Source organism: Protobothrops mucrosquamatus, unplaced genomic scaffold (assembly GCF_001527695.2).
Source record: "Protobothrops mucrosquamatus isolate PMUCROS unplaced genomic scaffold, P.Mucros_1.0 scaffold150, whole genome shotgun sequence".
Taxonomy (NCBI): Eukaryota; Metazoa; Chordata; class Lepidosauria; order Squamata; family Viperidae; genus Protobothrops; species Protobothrops mucrosquamatus.
This window is the reverse complement of record NW_015386515.1, coordinates 1,016,413-1,029,339: the sequence shown is the minus strand read 5'-3', so window position 1 is coordinate 1,029,339 and position 12,927 is coordinate 1,016,413. Positions and strand designations below refer to the sequence as shown.

The window sequence follows — 12,927 nt, the reverse complement described above, 5'->3', positions numbered from 1 at the left end:
AAAAAAAATTATACTGCAGATATTTCTTTATTCATGAGATTAGAAAGATAAACTAGAAAGCTGAAGAAACCCCAACATATTGCTCAGATGAAAATCAACAATCACATTACAAATATATTAATAGCAACCTCAGTTCTGCCAAAGGACCATATTTATGTAACTAAAGTACCACTGCTATCCTGAAGTGGAAAATATTAGCATTGGAAGAAATCACATTTTGCACGTGCAGCAATACAAAAAATATTTAAGGGACAAAAGTCCTAAAAGGGAGGAGGGAGTAAAAAGACAGAAAGAGAAAAAATGCAAAAGTATGTTGTGTTGCTGCAAACTGCAGCATGTGCATTGTCTATTTGTTGGAACTCTCACAATACATGACATAACACAGTCACGTTCTAAGAGATCTCTGAAAGCAATAGGCTTGTAAAGGGAAGAAGAAAAAAAAATCTGAGCAGCTTTCTCTGCCTCTTTCCCAAGTTCCAGTTCTGAAGACAAACTCTTCCTCAGACTGGCACTTTTCAAGTATGTTGAAGTGTGCAGATTTAGTCTCATACTGGCAGGGAATTCTGGGATAGAAAGCAGTGAAGCCCTCACTTGAGTGCAAGCTTGGCTGGGAATACTTTCAACAAACATAATGATGGTGGAAGGAGAAAGCCTCCTCAAGAAGTCTCAAGAAAGCAGGCCTTGTCAGTCCTGAGGAGGCACACAAATGCCTTTTCCCCTCCCACAAACCAGAGCAGAAGTTTGAAGAAACTTCTCTCTGCCTGTGGGTACAACCGCGACCCGCTATCTGCCTCACCATCTCTTCTCCTTGCAGGCAGGGAAGTCACCACAGATCAAGCTTTTATAATCACCTGCAGTAAAAGCCATTCTTCACATGACTGAAAATCACAGCCAGGCTGAATCTAATCCCAGCCTTGTCAAAGTCTGGATCACAGTGTTGCCACAGTGACATATTTATGTTAGAATAAGCTTCTGTGGACTAGAGGCTACTTTGACATGTAAAGCGCTGTGATGAATAAACAGGTATACATCTTCAAGCAGATAAAGGAGAAAAAGTTTACAGGGGATCTATTTGTTGTTTTCTTGCCTGACCATGGTATCCTAAAAAGCCTTCTCCAGTTCCAAAGTTCAGAAGCAACAACAATCTTTCTATCTTTTTCCTTCAAGGTCACAGAGGAGATCTAGCATTCATGAAATTTGAGAAAATTGTATTTAGATACCTCAAGAAATCACCTTCAGTCTCCTAAGCCATGCATGCATACTTGGGAATTAAAGCATTATATAATCTGGAATTTAGGAATAGTTGTCATATCATGGATAATTTGATACCATAATTGAAATTCATCCATGATATAATTAATTCTATGTATTTCAAAACTGAACACGTAATATCATCTCACAATAACATCCCATCCCCTGGACCACTAAAAATCCTAAACCTTGGCCAAATCTGTTGCAAATGGTTGGACTGAGCAAGGCATGATATGTAAGTGGGTAATCACACTAATGCAGAAAAGGTGGTTGTGTGTATATGGGGTGGGGTAATCTGCTTCTTCTCTCATAATACTCATGGAAGTCAAAATTATTCACTAAAGCTGAACAACAGTATTAGGGACCCACAAAAGGCACTATTCGGTTGCTTAGCATACAAATGGAATTTGCAACCACAAGATGTAGTGATAGCTATCAACTGGCTTTAAAAAGGGACTAGGCAATTCCTCTGAAGTCCAAGAGCATGCCTCTTTGTCTCATTTGTTGGAAAAAAAATGTCAATAAGCAATAATCTGTTGCCCTCGGCTTCCCACCATCTTTACTTATAATTGGCCATCATGAGAAAGAGAATCTAGACAAGGAAGGTGCTAGGGCTCATCCAATCTGGTTGTCTTCTTATCTTTTCTTTTTCCAGCTTAACATAAAAGGGTCAAAATATTGCAGTGATACTTGACTTATGACCACAATTGAGCACAAAATTTCTGATGTTAAGTGCATTTTGTCCCATTTTACGACCTTTCTTGCCACAGTTGTTACATGAATCACTGCAGTTGTTAAATTAGTAATATGATTGTTAAGTGAATCTGGATTCCCATTGACTTTGCTTGTCAGAAGATCACAAAAGGTGATCACATGATCCCAGGACACTGCAATTGTCATAAATATCAGCCAGTTGCCAAGAATCTTTATTTTGACTACATGACCATGGGGACGCTCATTCTGAAACAGTCCTAAGTATGAAAAATGGTCATAAGTCACTTTTTTTCAGTGCCGTTGTAACTTCAAACAGTCACTAAATGGATGATTGTAAGTCGAGGACTACCTGTATTATTTTTTTTACTTCTGAAATGCCCAGTTCAGCAGAGCTGGTACAGTGTGTCAGTCTCACTTTCCTTCTGTTCTTCCTACAGATGAGAATCAAAGCAAACATGATGGAGAAACTGAAGAATTCCCAGTCACCTGTTAAGCCTGAGCAGCCAATCCTTCCACCAGCAGTTACCCCAACCCCTCTTCCTTCCCCAGATGGTGGGCAAAGTGATGTAGAGGCCACTGAACCACTCACCATCCCCACCTCTTTCTCACCTCAAACAAAGGGGAGCCCTCCTGCTGAGGCTCCCCATGCAGTACTGCCCCCCAATGTCCCTGTCATCAGCCTGGGCTACAGCAAGTCCCCCACTCCTATTGAGGTCCCCACAACCCAACTCACTGCCCTACACCCCATTCCTAACTTCTTGCAGTTCTCAGGTCTGCCACCTGGACCCCCTCCACCATCCCTGCCTCTGGCTGGAGTAAGGAGTCCACTTTTAGCCCCACAATACCAGCCTCATCCTTTTCTCAACAAGTAAGTCCAGAAATCAGATCTGGGGGGGAAGGGGGATGAAGAAAGGAAGAAATCCTGGTTATGTGGGCAAGCTGCCAGTGCCAACCCTGGGAACAATGGCAGTGGGTTCATCTAGATTGTGTTATAAGCAAATTATCCCTTTTTTCGAAATTGACAAAAAGAGAACTATTGCAGGTCCATATCAGCAACCAGAGATTTTTTGTGACAGTGTTTCCCAACATGGAATATGTGCAATTCTCAGAATACCTAGCAAGCATTTATGTTCCATACTGACTAGAATTCTGAAAATTGAAGTCCAAACATATCTGGAAGGTACAATATTAGGGACAGGTGTTTTCCTGAGACATACTACAGATCACCAAGCCTTTAAAGTCTCAGGGCAATTGAATTTGGAAATTGAGAAAAAAGCATCCCTTGCTAATAAGATAACTTATTGATAAGTAGTAGAAGCTCCCACACAGTGGAAACCAGAGAGGACCTCTTTCAAGCAACAAGGTGAGGATAGCAGCTTAAGCATGGAGCTTATTAGGTCGAGGATCAAGATAACAATAACAGTCAAAGTGTTCATCTCATCAAGCAGATGACAAAACCAGATGGATTTGTAACTTACTGACAGACCATACTCAACGAGTAGTCCTTAATGGTACTACAGCTACATGGAGGGAAGTAAGCAGTGGGATACCACAAGGTTCCGTCTTGGGCCCGGTATTCTTCAATATCTTCATAAATGACTTCGATGAGAGAATAGAAGGGGAACTCATCAAATTTGGAGTCATAGTGGATGATCACTTAAATATGAGCTAGCAGTGTGCAGCGGCAGCCAAAAAAGCTAATACAATCCTTGGTTCTATAAACAGAGGCATAGAATCAAAATCATGTGAAGTATTAATACCACTTTATAAAGCCATACCTGGAATACTGCATCCAGTTTTGGCCATCACATTACAAAAACGTACAAGGAAGAGAACTAAGATGATTAAAAGCCTGCAGATAAAACATATGAACGATTGCAAGATTTGGGTTTGGCTAGTCTAGAGAAAAGAAGAACTAGGGAGGACATGATAGCTGTATTCCAGTATTTGAGGGACTGCTACAAAGAAGAGGGCATCAAACTATTCTCCAAAGCACCAGAGGGCAGGACAAGAAACAATGGATGGAAACTAATCAAGGAGAGAAGCAACCTGGAATTAAGGAGAAATTTCCTAACAGTGAGGACAATTAACCAGTGGAACAGCTTGCCTTCAGACATTGTGGGTGTTTCATCACTAGAGGTTTTTAAGAAAAGACTGGACAGCCACTTGTCTGAAATGGTATAGGGTCTCCTGCTTGAGCAGGGGGTTGGACTAGAAGACCTCCATGGTCCCTTCCAGCTCTATTCTCTATTCTATTCAGTAAGTCATGTCCAACATATCTTAATTTTGTTCTTTTAGTCTGATTTGTTATTTTCATTTGCAAGAGATCCTTAGTGGGAAAGAGATCTTCTAATTATTTGATCCTGGCAGTCCTTTACTTGTTTATAGTTTGGGACTTGCCAAAACATGAACTCTCTTTACTACTATCTGTAATGAATGAGTTAACCTAGCAATTTAAGGCACAACAGGGAAGATTGGTCTTTGATTGTTTTACTGAGTTTTCTGGCCAGGACTTTGGAGGAAGCTGAGCTTATGAACTGTGGCCAAGCTACACAAAATTATATATCTGTAGAAATGGTCTAGAAAGGTTCAGCTTTATTCATTATATGCTGAGAGAACCAGTGTGAAAGTGAGCAACCTGGAGGCCACTAATAATATTTCTACATGATAATGGTCCATCCAGTGCCATTCTGTGTGAAAGCCGCTACTTGAGTAGGGATGGTTGGATTGATGGAGTGGTCCCTGCCAGTGGTCCTTGAGAACGTGATAGGTTCCTGACCACTCTGAATGGGAGAAGAGCAAAGTTGTCAATGTGTCTCAGATTCAGTTTCATCCAGTGATTTCTTTTAATGTTGAGCTTCCATTTTCTTCCCATGGTTTATCAACAGCCCAACAGTGGGTGTCCTCTCTACTTGGTCAGTCTAAGTTGTCTTTCCTGAACATGCTTTCCCTTGCCCCAGCATCTGATGTAGGCATGGCATCAGCTGAGCTGTTAGGGAAGTTTTCTACCCTATAATGGGATGACAATCTTTTTCAGAATTAAATTTGGAGGAACACTTTGACAAATACATCCAAATATTTATTTTGTGGATTATGATAATAAGATGCATCCCAAACAATGTAACTGAGCCACTCACAATATGTGAAGGAATATAATTGAAATGATTGTTGTTAACTGGGCAGGTTTATCCTAGGTATGGGTTTTTATTTTTCACCATAGTACAAATGCTATAAGGCTGGACTTGCAGAGAAGGAGGCAACAGACCCTACATAGAACATTGTTGATCCTGGACCTGCTGCCAAGAAATATGAGAAAATGATAATATTTGTAACTTATTTTTGTAGAAATATTTGTAAATAAAGTTATACAAGCTTGTATGCATGCTTTGAGATGGAGGTTCTGATCACTGTTCTTATTTATCTCTAGCATCTACCTAGGCAACTCGGGGACTTTTGGCCTCTTTCCCAATAACCGCCTCAAGCGGAGACCAAGCCATTATGAGCAAGACATTACTGAAGGTGAGTGGCCATGGGGAAAAATCAAGTGTGTTCCTCTCCCAGGACAGAGCAGAGTGGACTAGCAGAGTAGCACATGTGACAGATATGGAAACAGCTTGTATAAAGTGACTGCCAATATGGGGGAAGGTGTTCTCAATTCATGTTCAACATAACCCCTTTTGCAAAGGCCTCTTACTCATTCAGACTTTTCCGTATATTTGCCCAGGTCTTCAACCCCAGAAAGTGGCACGCCGGGTCTTCACTAATAGCCGGGAACGGTGGCGTCAACAGAATGTGAATGGTGCCTTTGCTGAGCTTCGGAAACTCATTCCCACCCATCCACCTGACAAGAAGTTGAGTAAGAATGAGATTCTTCGCTTGGCCATGAAATATATCAATTTCCTGGTCAAGCTACTGAGTGACCAGGCCAGACTGGCTGGAGGGGAGACTGCTGAAACAGACAGCCCCTGCAATGGCACTCCCAGGACTCCATCACCATCAGCATCCATAAAACTGGAACAGTTGACCGTCGAGTCAATGACTGTGTTGGAAGCAGGAGAACCACGGTGATGTCTAGCAGTAAAAGATCACCATCATCACCCATCTCGTGCATCTACAATGCTGCACACATGGATGAAGCTACCTAGTATCAGTGGAAACTCCTTGACCTGCACATCCCTTCCTTGAGTCCATTACCCATGGAGTGGGCTGCCATAATAGGGTTATATTGACTTTGGAAGACTTCATTTGAATTCAGGAGTCCAAAAACAGATGGAGAAGGTGCTGGAGTCTCTTTGACTGAGACATCCATTGATGCCCAATGGAAACCTCAAAATGTGGGGGCTCTGGGAGAGATGAGATATGAGATTTTATGTACAATTCCCTGGTTTGGGCTGTTTTAGGGCAGCGGGGATTGCTTGAGCAAGCTAACTCTATATGATGTTTGGTTTGCATAAGACACCCTCTAGGTCTTGTTGGTTGTAAGAGGAAGATCTTGATGTCAGGTAACACCTTGGCTGGGAAGAGTGATCTGGAGTTTCATTTTCACTGTTTGCTAATCAATGCTTCTGACTTTTAGCCTTAACGACAAATCTAAGCTTTATTGTTGTTGGGGCCCCACATAAATATCTGAGCCTATACAAAAGAGCAAACAGATATAAAAAGAAGTGGCAAGGTTAAGAAGCTGAGCTCCCAGGCTCAGCCTCCTTTCCACCTTCCCATCAAAATGGGGCTTGGCTATATCGGTGACATCTTTCCAGATGGGAAAAGAGCTGCTGAAGAATTTTGAGCATTCTTGTCAATGGCTTGGAAAGCAAGGGCTACATCGCCTTATACAGACTGTTCAGTGCATTTGCTGTGGTCTGCCTAATTCAGTAGCTCAGTCAGGGATACAGGTGGTGCTTTGTGTGAGGAAATGGAGGCACCCGGGATCATTCAGTCAGGGAGGGCAAGGCTAGAGCTCTTCTTTTTGATAGCTCGTTTTCCTGAATGCACAATATTTTTCTTGGCAATTTTCTCTTATAAGCCCTCATCATCAGTCCCAAATATCAGGAGCACCACCTCTTCAGGAGAACTGGGCCTTAACAATGCTCTCTGTGATCCAGGCGTGCTGCTGGGGAGTTACTCCAGATGCAAGCAGTTAAGAGGGAGTGGATAATGGTGGCGCAGCAGCTGCTGTGTCACTCCCTAGGGGCCAGTTGGGAGGGGGGTTTGCTGGGAGCCCACAGTCTCAGAAACCTTCTCCCTTCCTGGAAAGAGAAGGGCGGTTTGTGCTGAGTCAGTATCTTGGACCTCTCCACAAACCCTGGGCCCCTTGCCAAAACCAAATATGACAGCAATGATTCTGGAGGGAGGGAGGCCTGGGAGGCCTGTTATCAGGTGAAGAAGTTTGCTAAAAAGTCTTTGGGGTGAAGGAAGAAGACAGATGACCATATCTACACACACACACACACACACAGGAGGTGTGTGTGGGGGCAGACACCAGCACCTATTCAGTTTCCAGGTTTGCTTTCAAAGGAAATTGTTCTCTGCTAGTATTTGCTTTTATTGGGAGGAGGATTTGTAAGATGGGATTCTTACATTCATCAGTGCTGTCCAGACCAGAAGCTCCTTGAAACCAAATTCTTCCATGTTGTATGATGTTTTAAAACTGAAGTCAATGCCATAAATAAAAAGAAAAGTAATATGTTTGGTGATAATTGTTGATCCAGTAAAAGATTGTGTGGGTTGCATGCTGTTTTGAACTTGAACTTTTCATGGCAAGGAAATGATGATGAGCAAATACATAGGTAAGCAAAGGGCAGGAAGGATAATGACATGCTTGGCATCAATGTGTATGTGTATGTGTACAGTATATAGCATATTTGTCAAGGATGGGACAGAAATGGAAGTGAAAAGCCACTGAAGATACAGAAGTACTGCATCCTGAGGTGATTCCTCCCCAGTCCTTCTGACATGCTGTAAGGTGTAATGGTTTGATGAAGCCACATTCAAGTCTCCAGAGGGGAAATGGCCCAAGTATGTCCACAGGGCCTGGTATATTATTCTGCCAACACCCACCAACTTACCTGACATCATGCACATTCCTTGGGTAACTTTTCCTTGGCTACAACCTAGTTACATGCTAGAAATTACCCCCAAAATACACAGAGCTGAATGGCAATTTGTGAGATGTTCCTGTTTCCTCTTGCCAGTTTTGATCTCATTTACTTTGCTGTGATTAAGGAGGCTTTCTTTTTGATTCTACCTTCTGGGTTTGTAGTCTAAGCAATCACTATGCCTTTCTTTCTCTTGTCCACTTTCTAAGCAGTCCTTCAATCACGTGATGTTGATTTTATTTTATTTTTCATATTCACTTACCATGCTATACAGGTTCTTGCTCTAGTCAGCTCAGTGAAAGGATCCAGGATATCTGTTTGGGTTTGCACAACATACTGAATCTCAACCAAGCCTTAGCCAACTATCTTTTAGCAAGGCATCTAGCCAGCGTGGGAAATCTGTGGCCACTGTGTCATGCAAACCTGAGAAGGATAGTAGAGTAAACTGTAACTGAATGTGGTCTAAACCTGTGGTCACTCATTAATGTTTATTATCAAATCATTCTTTAAGTTAGCAACATAGTTTTGTTTTGCTGTTATTGTTTATGTGGAATCTTTGAGGTGCCAAAATCAAATTAAATGTTTTGCTTAGAATTCAGTGAAAATAACATAGTTCCAAGGAAAACAAATAACCGAAACATGGCAGGCCCAGTCATTGAACTATTTTGCTCAGGCTCCACCATAATGAATTGGACAGCTTAAAGAAAGATGCAGTTCAGCAGACAAGAGCAACTCCTACTAGATTGTTAGAATTGATAGATGTAAAGAGGATATGGTGTGTTTGTATATATTGCTGAAGGCCCCTATAATCCAAAGTATAGTCATATTTTAAAAAGCAGTGGATGCTGTTACAATCTAACTCAGAGCAGGTAATGAAAAATGGATACATTTCCCACTGTGCTGGCATATGGAAGGTGTTGGTTTTAAATTCCACCACAGAGACAAACGGGCTCATCCATTTTAAAAAGTTGAAGTCAAGTTACCTCTCTGTATTTCAGTCATTGATTAGCAACAACTAACAAATTCTCCACTGTGATCCCCAGATGTCTTGGGACCAAGCTGGCAAGCTTTTTAGACCTGTGCATTCACCTGAGCATCTATTTTGCCATGGTTTCATATAACTGAGTGGTGCAAGGATCACTGTACCTCTTGATTTACTCAGACTTATCAATTTTATGATCCTCAAATAGTATTGGTAGAAGAGGAATAGAAGAGGCCTCTCCATGCTGAAAATTTCAGTTGCTTCTGTGAGGGTCAAGCAAATACAGTAAGAGGGTCTTCAGGACTATCTGCAGTATTGCCCTATAGAAGGGATGTCCACAGGGGATGATTAAGAAAGTCAAGATGGCTGCTACAGTGGTGCAGTTGAAGCTCTGCCTGTTTTTATTTGCACCTCATGCAGAGCTTTTGTGGATACTTGTGCTATGACACTTTAAAATCCACAGCAGAAGAGGGAGAAGTGTTAGAGGACCAGATATTTTTCCTGCCTGCCACTTCTTTGCTCAAAATCACCCTTCCCTTGAAGCCAAATACAAGCAAAGCTCAAGAATTCCCTGAGGGAAAGTGGGGTGGGGAAATTTGAGGAAATGGGGGATATGTGGAAATTGAATCCCACTTCCTGTATTGCTTGCTTTGATCCCATTGCCCTTCAGAAGCTGCCCTCCCTCTAAAGAAGTTGAAAGGTGTACTGTTGTACCATGCAATGGAGGACCCCCACACTGAATTCCAGGCAAAGGGCAACCAGAAAGAACCAGAAACCCTGCTAATAAGATACATCTTGGAATTGGGGCTGTGCTGAGAGACACCTAAGACAATCTCAAGAAAGTATTAAGTCTTCCCTTTTAGTTGGAATTAGTTGCCAAAAATGGTACTCAGGCAGCTATTTGTTCCTAAGATCTCCACTCAAATACAGAGCTTCCAGTGCTAGGACACCTGGTCCCTTTGCTTCATTACTTATACACACACTACCCCACATTACTTATACACATGACCTTGGACCATCTACCTTTTCGTACTGATGTTTTCACTTCTCAATTCCCCAGATGATCACAATCATTTTGTCATGTTTACAGTATCTTCCCTCTTGTAGCAATTAGACGTTTCAGGCCATGGTGCTGGGGTTTTCATTAGCAAAAGTAGATTTACATTTGTATTGGAAATTGATTTAAATCTAATGTTGTTAATATTGAGGCCTGAAAGCCTTGTGCTTTACCTAAAAGAGATGAAGGTCAAATGGTTGGTGTCAGTGCAAAGGAAAGCCAGAAGTGGGCTTCTGGAACAAACAAATACACAAATGTGTACATACCCTGGACAATAGGCTTAAAGGGATCTTAATTAGGACTACTGTCTTGACCTGTTTGTGTGCACCTGATCTTGGATGTTTTCTACATCAGGGTCCATGGCCATTAATCTCTCTCCCAAGTGCTCTCTCTTTCTCTTTCAAGGAAGACAAACAGAAACAATTACAGTCAATAACATTCTTTAATTCAATCAGTTAAAGAAGGTGCTGCATCTATAAACTTTTATTATGGAAAAATTGTAATTAACACATGCGTATTACACCCCGCTCGGAGAGTGGCACTTGGGGAGGGAGGGGTAGTGCCGAGGGCTGATTGGGACGGGCTGGGGCTGGAGGAGCTGACCCACCACATCACAGCTGCTGGTTCCCTTCTTTGGGGTGAGGGTGAGAGGGGGGAAGCTACGTGCAATGCAGGTCAGTTAGCAGAGGAGCTGTTCTGCAGACTTGAGCTATCTTCCCCTGTATAAAACCTGCAGGCGCGGAAGGGTAGAAAGTCATGATGGCTAGCAACCAAGGGGCTCCCACGAGCCCCCCCCCAAGGCGATTTGCTTTGTAATGTCTGTAAACATATTTTGTTCACATTTCTGAAGCTGGATGCATAAAGTTTGATCACTTTCTCTTCCTGTCTCAATTTGTTCGCTGGTGGCAGCAAAGGCATCAGTTTAAGGCACTTCCCTTAATTCGGCTGCAGGGTTATGAGTTCTTTTTGCTTTCAGAACCAAACCAGTAGCAAACCAACAGCTTCATAAGGAGTGGAAGGGCACTAAAGGGTCAAGGAAAAGAGCTGGAGATGGCTGCTCCGAAGCATCAGGCTGATATGGGTAGAAACAGATATGTGCATTTTAAGTCTAAACTAGGCAGGTGGCACACTTCTGGGAAAACTTACAAAAGAGCCCCTGTCCTTGTACCAAAATGGAGAGCTGCTATCTTAATATCCACATAGGACTAAGTCAAAATGGGGGTTCTTGTTGCAGGGGTAAAAGAGTCCTTCCTGTAAACATCCTGAGTGGGTTAGAGAAGGAAACACTCTTTAGGGCTACCATATCTGGGTTGCAAAAATCTGGATGGCCATTAGATAGCACCCAAAGGTTAGTGTTTTCTGTACTATACCGGTATGTCTACACCGCCTTTTAGTGGTCTTGCACTAGATCCAGTAGCCTTAGGGAGTGTGGTCATATTCCCTGGTCAAGAAAAAACAGAATGACATCAGTGGGAGTCATTTACCTCTGCAAGAAGTGGAAGACACAACAAAACACCTTACAAAACTTAGGGAAGATTTGGGGAACAAAATAGGCCTGTTGGGCTTACTTGTCATCTCAGTTAACTCCATGCTGTTTGGAAGGGATGTTCCTCCCAGTCTTCATGGGAAACAGGAGCATGGTTTCTTTCCTCCTAGTGTTGATCCCCCTAGATCCTCCCTTGGGAATGGCTACTGAACTTCCAGGACCTCAGGCCACTGATTATTAGTCCCTTTTATCGGATCACAGCAGTCTCTGGCAAACACATTGTAGGTGTTTGGAAACCCATAGGTGACTAAACAACCTTTGAAATAAGTCTATTCAAAGGCAAACTTAAAACTTGTCACTAATATTCCCTGTCACACTAGATATGAACGGCAGTAGTATGCCCATATATTTATTGTTAGGCTGCCTTAGCCAAATATCAACAAGGAGGGAAGGGGGGTTTGATTTAAGAGCAAAGGAGGATAAAGGTGAATAGTGCTAAGTCCTCTCCCTGCCAAGGGCATACCTTCCTGCTGGCTCCACAAAAGTGCTTTTCTCGTCAGCCAGAAGTGAGCCTTACAAAGAGAAAGAAGGTATGCAAAGGATTAACAGGAGAAGCAGCAGCAGCCACCTCTCTACACATCAGCAGACATGACACAAAGATGCCCAGTCCAAATAAACAGGAACTACTCTCTGCTGAATATATGTGTGTGTGTGTGTGTGTTGTGTGTGTGTGTAAATATATGTGTGTGTATATATATATGTGTGTGTGTGTGTGTATACTGTACACACACATACATATAGACATGCATACAAATGTACACACATACCTGTTAGGCACTTTAAATTTTGACCAAAAAGCTGACAGGATGTGCATATGGAAGAAATGAGTCTAATCTTGATGTTTCTGAGCAGCTCCTCCAGAAAGCAGGGGAATGGGGAAGAAGGAAAACTGACCCCCCATTTACCCACCAACACAGACACAGATACATGTTCTTGGAGCCCTCGGCACTTCCCTCCACTGGGCTTCCCATCTCTGCTCTGAGGAAGGAACTGGTGGGAATGGGAAGAGGGAAGCGGATGATTTTTTTTCTTTTTTAAAATATATGGGTTTTTTTGTTTTTAATTTTTTTTTAAACATTTTTATTTTATTTTTTTAAAATTCACATAACACAATAAGCCATTCCAATGGAGAAAGCCGAAGAAAGCTCAGGCAAAAATGATAAAACAGTTCGGATTTTTCTTTTTTTTTTCTTTTTTTCTTTTTTCCTATATATATATTTTTGTTGTGAAGCAATATTGACAGTTATAACATATGGCTACCTGCATTCTGCTAGACACGGAA

The 12,927-nt window shown here is 42.1% G+C and overlaps 1 protein-coding gene across 1 annotated transcript; it reads left to right on the top strand.

The window, feature by feature from the left end:
• The first annotated feature begins 2,402 nt into the window (after window positions 1-2,402).
• Window positions 2,403-6,973, top strand: LYL1 (LYL1 basic helix-loop-helix family member). Its single transcript, XM_015813304.1, has 3 exons — window positions 2,403-2,833; window positions 5,393-5,484; window positions 5,690-6,973. Exons 1-3 carry the CDS (start codon window positions 2,403-2,405, stop codon window positions 6,031-6,033), a joined length of 867 nt encoding a protein of 288 aa, XP_015668790.1. The 3' UTR covers window positions 6,034-6,973.
• The last annotated feature ends 5,954 nt before the right edge of the window (window positions 6,974-12,927 follow it).

Coding starts and splice junctions, on each gene's coding strand:
- LYL1 (XM_015813304.1), top strand. CDS start 2,403: ATGAGAATCAAAGCAAACATGATGGAGAAACTGAAGAATTCCCAGTCA. Junction 2,834..5,392: donor CCTCATCCTTTTCTCAACAA/GTAAGTCCAGAA, acceptor ATTTATCTCTAG/CATCTACCTAGGCAACTCGG. Junction 5,485..5,689: donor TGAGCAAGACATTACTGAAG/GTGAGTGGCCAT, acceptor ATATTTGCCCAG/GTCTTCAACCCCAGAAAGTG.